Here is a 19,511-nt window from a genome sequence, read left to right on the forward strand (position 1 = left end):
TTTTCTCTTCCAGCTGATTCCTCTCAAGGCTGCGCTTCTCTGTCTCCATTTTGCAATCCCCTTCTCTTTCCCCCGTACTTTTTTTTCTCTCCCTCTCCTGCCTCCTTTTATCGCCCCTCCTCTCTCCCCTCCTTTTCTCTTCCATGTGCACTGGAAGTGCTGATCCTGGGGCTTCTGTCTCGCCCCTGCAACCCTGCAGAAGTGCACGCTGATCTTGGGCTTCTGCCTAACCCCCATAGTCCAGGAGAAGCGCCTATCAGCTGTAGCTGTGTGCGGTGATCCTGGGCTTTGCTCAGCCCCAACAGCCCTCCTTTGAACTGGGGCACTTCCAACCAAGTTGCCTTTCCAACCAAGTTCCCTCCCTCCCTCCTTTCCTGACTCTTTCCTCCCTCCCTTGTTTTTTTTTAAAAAAACTGCCAGAGGCTCCACACAGTGGTGGCAACAGGCAGGCAGTGGTGGGCAAAGTCTTCCCCTCTGCCGTCATTGCCTCTGCATGGCTCAGCTCAACTCAGCTCTCTCAGACCTGCACATGTGTTTGTGCGGTGTGCGAGCACGTAGGGTGTGTATGTGTGTCTCTCACCCCTTGCAGCCCCGTGCCCTCAACAGAGACCTTCTGCGATGGTAGGCTGCAAAGTAATGAAAGCTGTTTTTTTGGAGTCCTTGTTTCTTTTTTTCAATGTGCTGCCAATCACATCGCCCTGCATCCCTCAGCTCCTTCTCCCAGCCCCATGAAAGGCTGCAAAAAGCTCCCATCGCAGCTCCTCTTACCTCTCCTGTTCTTTTCCTCCTCAATGTCACAGCATGGGCTGCAAGAGGTGAGGAGCCCCCCCACACAAACATAAACACACATGCAGGTCTGGGAGAGGTGAACTGAGAGCCAGGCAGAGGCCCTTCAGGCAGAGGCAACAATGGTGGGGGGAAGGGGTCAAAATTGGAAGCCTCCTGCCCAGAGCCTCTGGCAGCTTAAAAAAAACAAACCTGCAAAGCACTCAGAAGGCAGCTTTCCCAGGTTGCTCCTTCCTTCCTCCCCTGATTCTCTTTCCTTCCTCCGTGCTCAGGAAGGGATGACAGAAGGGGGAGAGATTGCCAGTGCTGATGGTGGCCATGCTGCTGCTGGCCATAGCCATCCCATGCAGGCAGGGGCAGTTCTGGTGAAAGGGAAGCCTGGTGGCTTTGAGGCGAGGTCAGTGAGCAGGTGTGGTGCTGATCTACCGGTGGGGGCCATCAAAACTGGAACACGCTCAGCCTTTAGATGCACAGGGAGCCCTGGAGCTAGCGAGCCCCCTCCTGTCTCTGCCCCACCCCTGGGGGTACATGGAGAAGGCGGCAAGCGTGTGAATGCTGGCATCCCAGGGGAAAGGAAAGCATTTCTCCTACCTTTTTCCTTTCTCAGTGGTCAGTAGGGACAGTCAGCAGTGCCCAGGGACTGGAATGGGGCAGCCCCTCTCTGGCTCTTTCCCGCCAAAGCCACCTCCTTTTATATCCTCTCCTCTCCTGGAAGCGCCAATCAGCTGGAGCCCAGCGCTGATCCTGGCCCCTCTGCAGAGCCCCAACAGCCTTGCAGCTCCAGCTGTCTCTCCCTTGGGCTTGTGTGGTGCTGCTGCCACTTCAACTCACTCCTCTCCACCCTACTATCACTTCACGTACCACCTGCCAGGTGGCAAAGTACCACTGGTGGTACACGTACCACCAGTTGAAAAGCCCTATAGTATGCTTTAGCCATATCCCACACATTTTGAAGCAATGTCTCCTTTTCTTCGGTTCTATTTGTATAAATTCTTTGTCTTTCAGTAAAGATTGGTTCAGAGACCATCTTAAGTTTTTCTTAGCTCTTCTCCAGGTCATATTTATTGGATTGTGGGCTGCCCATATATTGGCTTCTATCTCAATCTCAATGTTTTTGCCCTGACAACTGATGGGAATTGCAGCCATTTTCTACTTTGCTTTTAACATGCTTTTTCTTCTGTTTAGAGATTAGGTAAGTGGGGGATGGGGTGAATGCTTGAGCTCAGCTAGCCATAATAATAATGCAGCTCTGTGGGAACTCAAGGACAAACCGGTAACGTTTTGGCGGGCTGAGGTGCTGGGGAGAGAGCCCACGCTCTGGGCTAATTGGAGAATGTGAATTATGACTCCTTAGTGGGGGTGGGACTTGCAACTTGTTACTTTGTATCTGGGGGGACTCTGTTTTTGGGTTCAACTATGTAGTGCTGATACTTTTGTTTCCTGAATAAAATGTTTTATAAGGAAGAATTCTTGTCTTTAAGTTCTTTAATGGGTTTCATCTATCGGAACCATGGCACTCTTGTATAATCGTGCTTAGTCTAGAAGTTATCCATATCAATTTTGGACCAAGATTTATGCCTGTTTGAGTAAAATGTATATTGTGGTTTTTGGGGGGTTCTTTTCTCTCCATATATCCTGTACACAGATTTCTTCTACCATTATAAAGAAAGTTTTAGGTAGTGTGTTCCTTCCTTTTTACTCTATTTTACTGCTTCTGTAATCCAGCTTCCTGTCTACAATTGCATTAAATTCTCCCATTAAGCAAATATTTTGATATTCCAATTCCACTATTTTTAATGTAATTTTTGATAAAATTCTTCTTGCTTATTATTAGGTGCATATATAGCTACCATCAGTATCTGTTTTTGATTTATCATTATTTCCACCATTAATATTCTTCCCTCTTCATCTGCATAGATGTGTTTGGGATTCATTATTTCTTTAATATATAAAGCTATTCCTCTTTTGTTGTGCTAATATGAAGTTTCCCAATTTTTGGTTGTTCCAACAGTTTATAGTGTTGTCTCTTAATATGTGTTTCTTGGAGACAAATTATATCCATTTTTAATTTTTATAGTCATGTAAAGCTTTTTTTTCTTTTGGCAGGAGACTTCAATCTATTTATATTCATTGAGAAAATCCCATTTTCCTTCTCCATCTCCTTCAGTTATATTTAGGTTTTATTCTTCTAGTTGTTCTTATTTGTCTCTGTTCTCTTGCCTAATTTCTAAAGATAATGGATGTGGGAAATGATATAAACTCCTGAAAGTATATAGAACTGACTTCTTAGCAGAGTAGCTTTATCAAAATTCATTCCTAGCTGGCAGAGTATTTAAAATAAGCTATCACAGTGTACACACACACACACACACACACACACACACACAGAGAGAGAGAGAGAGAGAGAGAGAGACAGAGAGAGAGACAGACAGAGAGAGAGAGAGAGAGAGAGAGAGAGAGAGAGAGAGAGAGAGAGAGAGAGAGAGAGAGACAGAGAAAAGTTAAGAACAAGTATTCCTTTTACCCAGCACTCTCCTATGCCATTGATTTCTATACAAATGCTAGAAGACTATTAGATTTTCAGTGGATCTTCTAAATAACATGAAAAGAAGGAGAAAGTGATCTTAACAAGTTCAGGTAAGAATAAGAACATAAAATTAAAACTTTTAAGATTACAATAATGACAAAGGATTATTTCACCTAAAACATGACTTATTCTATACCAGTTATGCTTTATTGGTGGGCTTGATCTTAAGGTGACTCTAATATTGTTATTTTAGAAGGAATATAGGCTTGGGACAATTCTTCCAAATACTGTCAACATCCATATAGCATCTTACTATAGACATCCAGCCTTGCTGTGCAGGAAACAATCCCAGCTTCATTCTTTGCTGATACAGTGTACCAACCAGCATCTTCTTTTGTAGCTCCCTGAATAAGCAGGCAGATGTATCCATGATTATCTTGATGCATGCTTAAAAGAATAAAGAGATACATGAAAACATGTAAGTAAATAACAGGCATAAATGTAGAAATTATTTTAAATAACTGTTTGAAGTTACAACAGACTCAGAAAAGGGGACTTATGACCCAGTTTCAAAGTTCCAACATCTGTCCCCTGGTCATGTGACCGCATTTTGGGCATTCAGCAACAGGCCACATTTACAGCCATTTGCAGAGATCTGCAGTCCTGAGATTGTGATTTATAATGCTTTTTCTTTACTTTCAGTGTTTACTTCCAGGAAAACCCACCTTACAGTAAACAATGGATTCACTTCTTAACCACCACATTCACTTTATGACTAATATATTTGCTTAACAACCGTTATAAAAAAGTTCATAAACCTGGTTTTAGTCATATGATGACCCATTAGTTTGTATGTTGAGGATTACCTGTTCAATATATGAAGAAACAAAATGTTTCTCTCAACTGATGTTTCCCTAGCTTCCTTTGAAGTTAATAAATTATGACTAGTTTCATGTTTTTTTAATTATATATTTTAAAATTGCTAAGCACATTGATTTGTGCTTCTTAGATTGTAAGCCGCCCTGAGTCTTCGGAGAAGGGCGGGATATAAATGGGATTAAAAAAATAATCAATCATGTTAAATGTCATAATAACATTGATTTTATTAAACTTTTGACTACAGACCCACAACAGTGTATTTCAGATGCATGCATGGTTCCAGTCTGTTATTAGCCAAGTAATAAAGCATAAAATAAAAATTTAAAATTTAAAAATTCAAAATTTAAAATCTGCCTATTAAAGTTATCCCACCTCAGTTCCCAGCAGCTATAGTGGACTTAAACAGATCTCCAAGAGTTTGGCTAAATATTGTAGCTATGTAATATTGGACTACTTTATAAGTATCTTCACTCAGAAGGGGAAAAATAATGAATGATTCATTTCAGTTTAGACATGACAATTTCTCTATAAAATGAACAGTGCAGCATAGACTATATAGATACATTATTAATTTTTTTCTCTGCCATAAGGGAAAATGTGCTTACATGGAATGTTTGAATCTACCTGCTAAACTTGGTAATTGCAATCATATTTTAAATATGAGCACATACAGTGAGGGGAAAAATTATTTGATCCCATGCTGATTTTGTATGTTTGCCCACTGACAAAGAAATGATCAGTCTATAATGTTAATGGTTTAACAGTAAGACAGAATAACAAAAAATAATAATCCAGAAAAATGCATTTCAAAAAAGTTATAAATTGATTTGCATTTTAATGAGTGAAATAAGTATTTGACCCCTTTGCAAAACATGACTCAGTACTTGGTGGCAAAACCCTTGTTGGCAATCACAAAGGTCAGACGTTTCCTGTAGTTGGTCACCAGGTTTGCACACATCTCAGGAGGGATGTTGTTCCACTCCTCTTTGCAGATCCTCTCCAAGTCATTGTGGTTTCGAGATTGATGTTTGGCAGCTCGAACCTTCAGTTCTGTCCACAGATTTTCTATGGCTAGGGCACTCCAGGACCTTAATGTGCTTCTTCTTGAGCCACTCCTTTGTTCCCTTGGCTGTGTGTTTTGGGTCATTGTCATGCTAGAATAACTATCCATGACCCATTTTCAATACCCTGGCTGAGGGAAGGAGATTCTCATCCAAGACTTGATGGTACATAGCCCCATCCATCGTCCCTTTGATGCAGTGAAGTTGCTCTGTCCCCTTAGCAGAAAAACATTCCTAAAGCATAATGTTTCCACTTCCATGTTTGACAGTGGGGGTGGTGTTCTTGAGGTCATAGGCAGTTCTCTGAACCATTCAGATGTTCATTGGCAAACTTCAGATGGGCCTGTACAGTGCTTTCTTGAGCAGAGGGACCTTGCGGGCACTGCAGGATTTCAGTCCTTCACAACGTAGAGCGTTATCAATTATTTTCTTGGCGACTATGGTCTCAGCTGCCTTGAGATCATTGACAAGTTCCTCCTTTGTAGTTCTAGGCTGATTGCTCACCATTCTTATGATCATTGAAATTCCACGGGATGAGATCTTGCATGGAGCCACAGACTGAGGGAGTTATTTTGTGTTATTTTGTGTTTCTTCCATTTGTGAATAATCACACCAACTGTTATCACCTTCTCACCAATTTGCCTGGCAATAGTCTTGTAGCCCATTCCAGCCTTGTGTAGGTCTACAATCCTGTCCCTGACATCCCTGGACAGCTCTTTGGTCTTGGCCATGTTGGAGAGTTTCGAATCTGATTGATTGATTGCTTCTCTGGACAGGTGTCTTTTATACAGGTAACAAGCTGTGATTAGGAGCACTCCCTTTAAGAGAATGCTCCTAATCTCAGTTCATTACCTGTATAAAAGACACATAGGAGCCAGAAATCTTGCTGATTTGTAGGGGATCAAATTCTTATTTTACTTATTAAAATGCAAATCAATTTATGACTTTTTTGAAATGTGTTTTTCTGGACTTTTTTGTTGTTATTCTGTCTCTCACTGTTAAAATAAACCAACCATTAAAATTATAAACTGATCATTTCTTTTGTCAGTGGGCAAACATAGAAAATCAGCAGGGGATCAGATAATATTTTCCCTCACTGTAAAAAGCTCACAATCATTTGGTATGATGGTATATGACAAATAATCAGCTTTTCCTTAACAGGTGAAGTATTTTAATACTCAAGTTCTTAAATGGACAAAACAAAACTTAGTCCCCATGGAAATGAAATGAAACCATAAGACCGTGGTGATGAACCTATGGCACGTGTGCCACAGGTGGCATGAGGAGCTGTCCCTGTGGGCACACACGCCATCGCCCCAGAGTGAGGCAAGTTTAGGCTGCTCCCCTCCACTTCTCCATGTGCCCCTGCACTCTCGCTCTCTCTCTGCACTGGGAGTCGGAGAAGCTGCAAAAGCTGGGTGGATCCAGGCTGAATGGTGCAGGCAGCTGCCAGCAAGAGTCCAAGTAAACCTCTGGAGCGATTTCGCCCCCCAATGGCTGATCCGGGCGGCAGAGGCATTTTCCAAGCCTCTGGAGCTCGCATCCATGGTCGTAGGGCAATTTTGCAGCATGCCAGTGGCCAATCCGGGCTCCAGAGGCCTGGAAAAGGCCTCTGCTGTGTGGATCTAAGGCTGCAGAGGATTTCACGCCCCCCCCCCAGCCGATCCAGGTGGCAGAGGCATTTTCCAAGCCTCTTGAGCTTGCATCCATGGCTGCAGGGCTCCAGAGGCCTCATCCAGTGAGCTCCTGCAACTGAAGGCAGAAGTGAATATACAGTAACTTTCAGGGTCCAGTCCAGCTTTCATCCCTAAATCATATTGACTCACCAGCTCAATTTGAACATGATCTGTTTACGAAGTCTAGAACTTTCAATTTATGATAATAAGAAGCTTCATTTTGCAATAAATATTAAGCAGGTATAAACTCTTCTCAAACCAATTATGGTAATTGAAAGTACTATGAGATAATCTGTATTTAGGACTAAATAAGAGATTTTTGTTTATGTTCAGAAGATAGAAAAGTGGATCATTACTGTAGAAGGTTTCAACTACAGAACTAAAATAAAAGTTCAACAGCAGTAGGAACAATGCAGATTCCTGCTTCGCACCATTCATTTGGTGTGGAAATGAGGTATTATCATATAATCCCTATCTACATGAATTCTTTTGTATAAAGCCTTTCTTAGGGTCTGAATGTTATTTTAAAATTAACAGACATGTATAATTTATGTAGATCTGGCTTGATTTGTCTATAAGATGACTTACTCCAGGCAATGGCAGTAAATGAATCATTGGCTCAAACTGTTCATGTATTAGATATGTATACTGTTGCTCAAGCCTTTAAATGTTCAACATAGACAAGTGACACAGTTAATAAACAGAATATGGAACTAACCTCACTCTGTCAGTGTTGTATATGAGTGACTCATTTTCCTTCTTCCAGAAAATCTGAGGTGGAGGCACACCTGAAACCCGGCATTCCAGTCGCACAGGAAACCTCTCAGCCACTCCTGTATTCTGTAGTTTTTCTATAAATACAGGCGGCTTGTGTGCTTCCTTAGCTGAAAAGACAGATTCCCCCACTCCTTATATTAGTATATATTTTGTGTATGTTCTCTTAATATTTCTTAGCAGTAGAGGTACCTCACAGAGAGATGTATTTGGAAAATGAAAATATCACTTCATCTGCTGCTGCCTAATGGGCTGAGGAAGATGCAATGTTCACACTTGTATTAGGAAAAAAAGTGGAAGGCCCATGGTCTAGCCAAATGGCTATGATGAAATATAATCTTTTGCCAGAATTGCTGATGATTCTCCTATAATGAAGCACACCATCCAATTATTTCAGCTTGGGTCTGTTTTCCCACTGAGAGTGATTAAACAGAAGCTCATGTTAGAAGTCAGAACTTTAAATTATACTCACAGACAGACCCCAATTTCCCACTTCCCCATCAACTTCAAATTTTGCTTTCTAATTCTTTTGGGGAGGCAATAAGATATCTCAGTGGGGATATACAGACGGCTTATAGGTTCCTTGTTAATTTCTGGGGGGGGGGAATGGTACTTCTACTAACAAGGAAATCAAGCAGTGGTTCATTCAGTTTGGGGTTGTCACAAAGAAGAGTGAGTCAAGCTATTCTCCAAAGCACCTGAAAGCAGGACAAGAAGCAATGGGTAGAAACTAACCAAGGAGAGAAGCAATCTAGAACTAAGGAGAAATTTCCTGACTATTAGAACAATTAATCAGTGGAACAACTTGCCTCCAAAAGATGTGAATGCTCCAACACTGAAGATTTTAAGAAGAGACTGGACAAGCATTTGTCTGAAATGGTATAGGATTTCCTGCCAGAGCAAGGGGTTGGGCTAGAAGACCTCCAAGGTCCCTTCCAACACTGTTATTCTGCTCATGGAACAAGGAGCTAGACTTCTTAGCAATTTGAGCTTTCTGTTATGCCTGAACATGGCCAGGATTTCATCAAAAAAACAAAGCAGAGATTTTTTTATCTTATCAAAATTCATTCATAAATGCTTTCTAATAGAAACCTACAGATAAACACACAGGCCAAGAAAAGTTTTTCATACCTTCTGCAGGATATAGAGCTATTTCTTTCTTTCTTTCTTTCTTTCTTTCTTTCTTTCTTTCTTTCTTTCTTTCTTTCTTTCTTTCTTTCTTTCTTTCTTTCTTTCTTTCACATAAGGCCTTTTAAAATATTCTAACTCTGGAGCTAGTTTTACATGAATGGCTGCCACATAATACAGTAGATATAGAAATTAATTGTTAAAGATTGTTTTACAAATGTAACCCAGACAACACACTGTTTACCAATTATTGAGTGATTTATGCTTTGTTAAAAAAAATCAATAAAATATATTAAAAAAAAAGAATTATAGAGAAAGGAGCCACAGCTGCTAAGTTATGTTCAGGCACTCAAATCTATTTTTTCAAATTATGCAAGTGTCCTACCTGTCACAATCAGTTCCAGGCTGAAGGTGTTCTGGCCAGCTCGATTAGTGGCAATGCATGTATAAATGCCAGCATCCCTTGCTGTTACTGGCTCTATGATTAAGGAGTGTATACCATTTTCCCGTACAAGCATTTTGTGGGAATTATCAGAACGTATTACTCTTCCATTAAGTTGCCAGTTGATGTCGGGAGTTGGCAAGCCACTGACCTTAAATAAAATACACCACAGTCTTCAGGAAAGTAAAACTATATAAAGACTGTAGAAAAGTTGTGACTATTTGTTTCAGTACACTGTATTTTGTTATCCCAGAAGACCACAATGGGATAAAAATTCATCAACTCTTTATGCTTGCATGAGCAAACATTTTAGTATTCCTAGATATCACTGAGTTCTATTTGAACAGAGGTTCCATAACAAAATTAAATACAACAATGCACAGAAAGAAAAGACTATGCCTTGTGATCATTTTACATTTAATAATATCTTGATTGTTACTTTCAAGGAGGAATGTGTTGAAAAGGTTTCATTGAACAAAAATTCTTTTCAACTGTACACTATTCAGGGAATTAAACTCCATATTCAGAATCCTATGAATCAAATTTCAGCTTGTTGAATGATAAATATGATTAATAACAATTCCTGCTTGGCAAAGTTACTTTAGCAGCCATGTAATGAGAAACATTTTAAAAGCACTCCAATAACATTCTGAGTTACCTAAATACAATTGAAATTCACTAGTTTTTACCTTTGGAATATTTAAAAATATGCTTAAAAGGAATATACAGGGCAAATGAGTTTTATTTAATATTTACAAAATGTTAATTTCTGTCTTTATCACCTTTATGTACAGATACAGTATATTCCATTATATCATTTTTCTACCAGATAACTTCTTCATACAGACCTAATATGACAAGTTACTCCAACAATGATTTTTAGGATAATCTACATATATAATGTTTACTTAAGTGTAGCTCAATCCCTTATTATCTAAAATCATTTTCACATATTTATAAAAATATAATACATATATAAAATTCATTCATTACACAAGTAGTCCTTGACTTACAACCATTCATTTAGCAATTGTTTGAAGTTACAACAGCCCTGGAAAAAAGTGATTTATGACTAGTCCTCACACTTATGACCATTGCAGCAGCCTCATGATCATATGACCAAAATGTGTGTGCTTGGTGACCATGTATTTAAGATGGTCACAGAATCCTGGGGCCACATGATTGCCATTTGCAATCATCCCAGATGGCTTCTGTCAAGCAAAGTCAATGGAGGAAGCCAGATTCATTTAATGACCACGTGATTCAGTGAACAACTGCCGTGATTTGCGTAACAAAAAAAGGTGGCAAAAAGGTCATAAAATTAGGGACAACTCCCCTAATAACTCCCTTTCTTAGCAACAGAAATTCTGGACTCAACTGTGGTCATAAATCATAAAGCTATATGTTCAATATTAAAAATAAAAATTTAAATGTACCTTGCAATCCATTCTACAAAGTTTTCCTTCTTGAACTATCAGATCTCCTGGAGCCTGCAGGAAATATGGTCGGAAGAAGCGTTCCTGGATTGGTTCATTTTCTTCTCCACTATCCCTTGATCGAGACCGTGGTCTATAGATAATATGTAAATCACCCCAGATTAACCTAGTATATTTCCAAATGTACTCACACTGATATAGCTTAAACAGATATTAGTGCAGATTTAATTAACTCTTTCAATAAAAACTATTCATGGTTACTGTTACCGTATTTTCCGGCGTATAAGACGACTGGGCGTATAAGACGACCCCCTACACTCGCCGTATAAGACTACCCCTCTTCCAACGCACACCAAATAAAAATTAAAAAACATCAGATTTGATTTTAATATGGTAATTTTAATTCAAATGCTTACTACATGCAGGTGCTTAGTAGGAAAACTGTCACTTATAAACATAAGGCTGTTTGTCATCAAACATGTAAACATAAAACAGTGCAAGTGGATTAAACTATAATAATAATAATAATAATAATAATAATAATAATAATAATAATAATAATAATAATAATAAGAAGAAGAAGAAGAAGAAGAAGAAGTTGGAGGGGACCTTGGAGGTCATCTAGTCCAACCCCCTGCTAAGGCAGGAAACCCTATACCATTTCAGACAAATGGCTGTCCAGTCTCTTCTTAAAAACTTCCAGTGTTGGAGCATTCACCACTTCTGGAGGCAGGTTGTTCCACTGGTTAATTGTTCTAACTGTCAGGAAGTTTCTCCTTAGTTCTAGGTTGCTTCTCTCCTTGATTAGTTTCCATCCATTACTTCTTGTCCTGCTTTCAGGTGCTTTGGAGAATAGCTTGACTCCCTCTTCTTTGTGGCAGCCCCTGATTCCAGCAACCATTCCCTATTTTCCTAATTCACTTTTTCACTTTTCCTAATTCACTCTAAAGCTTTCCCTGCGCAGAGCCTTAAGTAACACAAGCTGCCTGCAATTAGTGCAGGTTCGCATCCCACCAGGCTCAAGGTTGACTCAGCTTTCCATCCTTCCAAGGTAGGTAAAATGAGGACCCAGATTGTTGGGGGCAATAAGCTGACTTTGTAATAATGCTGCTTGGGGGGGGGTGAAAGCCCTAATAAACAGGTATATACACAGAATGAAGGCTATTGCTAAGCACATTGATTTGTGCTTTAAATTGTAAGCCACCCTGAGTCTTCGGAGAAGGGCAGGATATAAATGGGATTTTTAAAAAAAGACCAAATGGGAGATCTGCTCCAGGTTTTCCAGCCAGCCCGCCCAGTTCCTGAGTCAAATGTGTCCTTAGAGCTAAGCCGCTGCTCTGGCTGCTGCCTTCCCCACCTGCCTTTCAAGTTGGGATATACTACAGCTGGTCTTCAACTTTAGAAGGAAAGACGCCCAGACCCCAGTCTGTAAAAAATCACAGACTGCAGCTTCTTCTCCAATTGGTCCCGCTTTCCCTGCGCAGACTAAATGGGAGATCCGCTCCAGGTTTTCCAGCCAGCCCTGTCCCTAAATTTTCAGCACCCCGGCGTATAAGACGACCCCTGACTTTTGAGAAGATTTCCTTCTCAAATAATCACCTCTGCATTTCACTCCCATATCATTATAAAAATGGTTGCAAAGACAACACAAATTGCTTTCTAAGTTCAAGCATATTATGAAAAGATTTTTCTCTCCACTCCAATTTAATTTATTTCATAGACAGACAAGCAGAACTATAATACTTTTATTTAATGAACTGCAATCTGCCAAGAGCTGTTTCATAATTTACGAATCAACTATCAGTATATTCCTTGTTGAGATTTTGCATCTTTTTTGGGTCTGTACTCTAAACTTCTTCACATCAATAACAGAATAAGAAAATGCATTACAGTAGTCCAGAAGACAGACTGAGAAAAGAAATTGCTAACCAAAAATTCCTAAATATTTGTTTTATTATTTTTATTGAGGGTGCAATTAAAAGCCTAATTATTAAAAGTAACAATCTCATATAAATATTAAAAATATTGTAAGAACTAAAATATTATATAGCTCAGTTCAGTTTCAACAAATTTTCAGTTATGTAATGCAATATTTGTCACTGACTTTTTCCTGCAATCTAAAATTTGTATAATTTTTCATCTCCGAAAATGGATTCAGTTTGAAAAGTCAACTTTTAAAGCATCAGATAAATACAGAGATCCAGCTAATTATGTATATCCTCAAGTCAGCAATACCATTAAATAAAGTAATAATGATAAAAAATATTTATACAAGTGTCCTTAACTTAAAACAGTTTATTTAGTGACCATTCAAAGTTTCAATGGCACTGAAAAAAGTAACTTATGACCATTTTTCACACTTACAACCATTGCAAACATCCCCATGGTCACATGATCAAAATTCAGATGCTTGGTAACTGACTCTAGGGGCTGGTGCTCATCTCAATTTCAAAGCCGAAGAGCCAGCGTTTGTCCGAGGACGTCTCCGTGGTCATGTGGCCGGCATGACTAGACGCCAAAGGCGCACGGAACGCTGTTACCTTCCCACCGTAGTGGTCCCTATTTTTCTACTTGCAGTTTTACGTGCTTTCGAACTGCTAGGTTGGTAGAAGCTGGGACAAGTAACAGGCGCTCACTCTGTTATGCGGCACTCGGGATTCGACCCGCCAAACTGCCGACCTTCTGATCGACAAGCTCAGCATCCTAACCCACTGAGCCACTGCGTCCCTAGGAAGATTGTATAGTGGGGCAAAACTCAAGAAATTTTGGACTCAGTTATGGTTGTAAGTTAAGGACTACCTGTATTAGTATTAGAATCATAATTTTTTCCTAAGTTCATAATTAACTATAATACCTTCTGAAATGAGGCTGGCTAGGAGGTGTCCAGGGGCTGCGTCCTCTCTGATTGACAGCTTGGACCATCAATCGTCCTGTACAGCTTATTCTCCCCTAGCATTTGAAATTAAAAAGAGAAAAATTATATAAATGTAGAGCAGTTTTACTGAATAGCCTTCTTTTAACAATTAAGTCTTCTAATAGTCCTTTGTTACTTACAGACTTTTACAAAGTGTTTGTTCTTAAAGATTAAAAACTTATTTTTTTGGCTTGGAGTTATTTCCATTGTAGTGTAATCAGATCTTTCACAAGAACTGTTGCAAGCCCAACAAGAAAGGAGGTGATCAATGAATACTCAGAAACTTAGAAATACAAACAGCTGTCTAACTACAAAACAGAGCACAGGATATGCAACAATGACCTATGACAACTCCTAGTTTTGGCTGACCTTTGAGTATGACAACCTCAATTAAATTCTTTTTCTATCATAGCTGCAACCTAATTAATCTGTTCCCTCATTTTTAGCTCTCAGACCAAATTTACTGAATAGCAACTATTGTTCCTTTTCTCACTCTTAGATTTTTTTGCAATTACTGTACCAAAATTTAGCTAAATAATCACTAGATGGCACGACACAGACAATTCTAACATAGATATAGATCATATCTATATACTAACATGCAGTTTTATAGTCAGAATATCTAGCTACAGAAACAGAGCCCAGTCAGTTCCTGCTCAGTTGCTTGCCTTCAAAGATGCCAGCAACAGTTACTGGTAAAACATTAGGAAATCTGTTGTCTGCACCACAGTCAGCTCAACAAAGACCAACAGATACTGGCTGTTGGTATATTGTGCCTTTTCTGTTGGTATATTGTGCAAGGAGAGGAGAGGAGAGGAGAGGAGAGGAGAGGAGAGGAGAGGAGAGGAGAGGAGAGGAGAGGAGAGGAGAGACTCACCAGGGCATAAGGACATGTGGCAGGTTTTACTATGAGAGAATATGAATAAAATGAACTCTGCCATTAGGGATGGGGAGGAATCTGGTTTTTCCTCATAATATATAGTTCTACTCAGACATAATCAGAAGTAGAAGTGTATTGAATGATCAGTGATTAGCCCAATCAGAGAGGCACATCAGATTGCAAATGTAGCTTGTTTACCTTGTTTACCTATCTATATAAGGACAGTTGCTTAAAGAAAGAGTTTTGAATCATTCCCCAATAGCTCTGCATTCGAAACTTGGCATCATGACTGTGAGATGAGTTGAGAAGGCTTAAGTATTACTTGCCCTAAAATGACATCATTTCTCAATTAAATCTTTAACTCAGATTGTGAATGTAAACAAACATCTGTGCCCAGGAGCATACTGATTCCACAGCTAAGGCTTGATTTACCTGTGGATTGGCAGCCATAATAGTATAATTCCCATCATCATCGAGGGTGGAGGCAGTGGTATGGAGAGAGCAGGTCCCATCAGGTTCTCTTTGCATCCAGTAGTGCTCATTCCTTTTAGAGATTTGCTTTCCATCTTTGAACCAATAGATCTATATTGAGAGAAATAAAACCCAAAACACAAGTGCTGATTTCAGAATAAATAAAAAGGATCTAGAATAATTTCCTGTCTTTCCCTCTGTTACAGACTTAGGACAAATTATTGAAAAATAAACAGCTATTTCACTTCATTGGCTTAACAATGAGTGGTGCAGGTATTTGTGTTTGAAGCAAAATTCCAGATTGAGACGGTATAAGATGGTGGAGAAATTAGTTCTCTTGTTGCTGCTGCATTACAATTTACACTTTCTCTCATCATTGCCCAAAAAGTAAATATTGATACTTTTTCTATGTACACTTTTTCTCATAACATTTATACATTATACTGCTAGTCATGCCAGCAACATAATGTCCAATTAAGCTTCAATCAGAAATTATAGCAAACAGTCAATATTTAGGCTTGAACAATTAATGAAAGTTTTTTTTATTATCCTATTCTGCCATGGTTTCTCTATCAGATATTGTCACCCAAGTTTTTTTCTTAGGTCACTTTTTCAGTGCCATTGTAACTTTGAACAGTCACTAAACATTATAAGTTGAGAACTACCTGTATGTTCATTACTGGGATATTTATCATAGGTATTAGGAACCAAAATAAAGTTTCCTATTGTTTCAGATGTCTGTGGTCCCCAGTTGTAGAAACTTAACTGACCTGGTGATCACCTACACCAGGGGTTGACAACCTTGGCTCTTTTATGACTTGTGGACTTCAACTCCCAGAGTTCCTGAGCCAGCCATTCTGGGAGTTGAAGTCCACGAATCATAAAAGAGCCAAGGTTGCCTACCCCTGACTACACCATTAATTCTTTCTCTGAATGAATAAATGAGGGTATCCTCATCACTGGCTGTGTCAGATATTGGTAGATAAAGCGGTAATATAGGAAAAACTCACAGGAAGATCTTTAATTTGGGGGGACTTGCAAAATACTGACACTGCCAACAAGGCTTAATACAGCAATATGATGGCACAGTTTTTATGTTTCAAATAAAAAGTTGTGCTATTGTTTGTAAAGCCTAATCTTAGCAAAGGCTTAGCTGCAAAAATAAGTTTGAACTTGCACACTACACAGATTTCCTAGTATTACCTCATAAATGTTGGTCTTGTAAGAGCCAGTTATTATTTTATCATACACTTCTTTCATTAAGAATCTGGAAATTTGTCAAGAATTAAGCAAGTTAAGATACATAAAGGAGTATCTTCCTGGTGTCCTAGATTAACATGACTGAGTGTGGTATTTTACTGTTAATTGAGTTTTATAACAATTAATATATCATTCCTTCCTCTTGTCCCACAAGAATATTCTATATGTAGTCAAAAGTTTTCCCTTTAGGAAATTACAATTATTTTGTGTGACTGCATGTTGCCTTTGTCAAGTTAAATATCTTTTTTTTTAAAAAAAATTATACATTTTTATTGATTTTCCAATATTACCCTTATATCTTTGAAAAGCAACATGGTAGTCTGGGTTACAATAGTTCCATTTCATACAAGTACGTATTATTACAAATCTCCAATTTATTGTAGCCAATATTTTCTCTCTTTTTTCCTTTAATACATATTGTCTCTTATCTAAATTAACATACTTATTTTATCTATCAATTATTTAATGGTTTCCGTGCATTTGTCAATACTTTCATATATTTTATTTATTTTAACATTTCATCTTTAAGACATCAATCACCTTATAAATTTTCCCAGCTTTAATTTGCATTAATATTAAAGTTAAACGTTTGAAGTTTCTCATTTTCATATTTCTAGGTGACCCCACTTCCCTTTATCACAATTCTCTCCAATTCCTAATAATCTAGATACACATCCTATCTATCTCATTTCCATATCAACAGGTTAATAATACAATATAATATTCTTGTTTTCATTATAATTTCCACATACTGTAAATTCAATAACCAAAATTTCTTCCCTTTTAACATTTAATACATATTTTCTCTTCTTTATATCTGCTCTCTCATGCTTAGACTTGTAATTTTATTTTTATCACTACATCCACATCTTAGGAAAGAAGAACTCTTGGAGACAGGATTGTCCAAACAGGAACTTTTACTAAAACATGATTTACTAAAACAGACAGGATCTGGAAACTGTGTCGCAGATTGATACTTTTAAAATGTCCCCAAGTAAAAACCCCTCCCCTCAGTCCATTTGGTCAGTCCTGGATCAGTTAGGTTTCATGTGTCAAAACCCTTCATGGGAAAAGAGAAACTTCATGCATTTACAACATTTGCTTCCTCCCCTTCAAATTCCAAATCGGAGATACAAACCAGAATCCCCCCCCTCTTTCTTTGTTCTTCTCAGTTCAAAGGTCTTTGATGATGGCCCCCAGGCAGGCTGAATAAACAACCTTGCATCTAATAGATAGGGATGGCCAATTAACATCTTCTCTTCTCCTCCTTGGGAATGGCAGAATCCAGTAAGGGGCAAGATTTAGGTTTGCACAGATAGGGAGTTAGGAATGGAATATAAATGGATTCTGACAATCTGCTCTCCTTAAAAGAAAGACAGGTCCACCTGTAGAGGAAATAAAATATAAATGTTAACCTGGTTTGTTAGGATATTCTGTATGAAACTTCTTAAGCAACTTGGGTGCTCTAATGTGATGTTTATTCACCCACTCATTTTCTGAGGAGAGGAGGTGTTTCCAAGCTTCTAGATATTGAATAGCTCCATTGTTTTTCCTAGAATCTAGTATTTCCTTCACCTGGAAGTGTTGTTCTCCTTCCACCATGATGGGAGGTGCTGGTGGTGGGATTCTTGTTCGTAGGTGTGACTGTTGTTCTCTTTTTAGTAAACTGCAGTGAAAAATTGGGTGTATCTGCCTACGATTTTTGGGTAGTCCTAATTCTACTGTTACTGGGTTTATGATTCTTTTAAATGGAAAAGGTCCAATATTTTTTGGTCCAAGTTTTTTACAGGGATGTAGTGATATAAGGTATTTTGTGGATAAATATACCATCTCTCCCACCCTGAATGATTTGGGATAGACTCTTTTTTTGTCCGCCTGTGTCTTGTATGCTTATCTAGCTTCGTCCAAAGCTTTTCTAACGATTGGCCAGGTGTTTTATAATTGTGTAATCCATTCCTTCAGTGATGGGATTACCAGTTCATTTGGGGTTAGTTCTGGCATGGGGTTGAAGCTTTGACTGGTAGCTACTTGAAAAGAAGGGTAACCTATGCTGGAGTGGACTGCATTATTATATGCCACTTCTGCGAAAGGTAGTAGGTCCGTCCAATTTGTTTGCTGGAAATTAATAAAGCATCTTAAATATTGCTCAAGTACTGAGTTCAAACGTTCAGCCGATCCATCTGTCTGAAGATGATGACTAGATGACAGTCCTTGGGTGGTTCCTAAAAGGGATAAAAATTCTTTCCAAAATGCCGACGTAAATTGCACCCCCCTATCAGATATTATGCGTTGTGGTGCCCCATGTAATCTGTAAATATGCTGCACAAAAAGTTTCACTAAGGCTTTTGTGGTGGGGATCTTTTGGCAAGGGATGGAAGTGCACTTTTTTGGAAAACAAGTCCGTGACCATGCAGACCACAGTGTTCTTGTTTGCTTTCTGGTAATTCCACTATAAAATCCATGGCTATTTCTTTCCATGGGGCTGAGGGGTTCACCACTGGTTGTAGCAGTCCTGGCAATTTCCCTTGCAGCCTCTTAGCCGTTGTGCGAATTTAGCAGCTGCCCATGTAGCTTTCTATGTCCTTTTTCACGGATGGCCACCAAAATTGCCTTTAGGTAAGTGTAAGGTTTTTACAAACCCGAAATGTCCTGCTGATTTTGTATCATGGCACAGCTGCATGAAATTGATCCTCTGGGTGGCAGGTATGTATAATTTCTCACTCACCCAGAGTAGTCCATCTTTAATTGTGCACATATGTCTATTTTTCTGGAATAATTCATGAGTTTCCAAAGACTTTCAGAATTCTATTCCAGTTTGGCTATCCACCATCGGCTTCATTTTAGCTTGGGCCCTGGTGGTGACTGGTGCTGCCAGTTGTTCGGGCATGAGTGGTTTAGAGTCATTAACCCATGTGCTGTTATATTGGGGCATGCGAGATAATGCATCTGCCAAGAAATTCTCCCCCCCCCGTTAAGTGTTTGAGAGTGAAATGGAATTGGTGAAAATGTTGTGACCAGCGGGCTTGCTTAGGAGTGAGTTTCCTGGTTGTTTTTAGTGCTTCCAAATTTTTGTGGTCTGTCCAGACCTGGAAGGGGATTTTATTTCCTTCAAGGAACTGGCGCCATGTAAGTAATGACCATCGCACAGAATATGCCACCTTTTCCCATATGGGCCAACGTTATTCTGTCTCTGTGAGTTTCCTGGATGTATATGCACATGGTTGCAATGCCCCCTCATCATTTTCCTGTAATAATAAAGCTCCCACCACCACATCAC

The 19,511-nt window shown here is 39.1% G+C and overlaps 1 protein-coding gene across 2 annotated transcripts in view; it reads right to left on the minus strand.

Moving 5' to 3' along the window:
* PALLD (palladin, cytoskeletal associated protein) overlaps positions 1 to 19,511 on the minus strand; it is a 445,830-nt gene that overhangs the window by 19,636 nt on the left and 406,683 nt on the right. For both annotated transcript variants that reach the window (XM_081332626.1, XM_081332627.1), the window contains 6 exons: positions 14,936 to 15,085; positions 13,564 to 13,658; positions 10,710 to 10,842; positions 9,217 to 9,424; positions 7,648 to 7,813; positions 3,627 to 3,760 (listed from right to left, as the gene is read on the minus strand). In XM_081332626.1, the coding sequence (XP_081188752.1) occupies positions 3,627 to 3,760; positions 7,648 to 7,813; positions 9,217 to 9,424; positions 10,710 to 10,842; positions 13,564 to 13,658; positions 14,936 to 15,085 (886 nt within the window). The remainder of the gene's footprint in view (positions 1 to 3,626; positions 3,761 to 7,647; positions 7,814 to 9,216; positions 9,425 to 10,709; positions 10,843 to 13,563; positions 13,659 to 14,935; positions 15,086 to 19,511) is intronic.

The sequence above is a fragment of the Vipera berus genome (assembly GCF_964194415.1).
Source record: "Vipera berus genome assembly, chromosome: 7".
NCBI classification, from domain to species: domain Eukaryota; kingdom Metazoa; phylum Chordata; class Lepidosauria; order Squamata; family Viperidae; genus Vipera; species Vipera berus.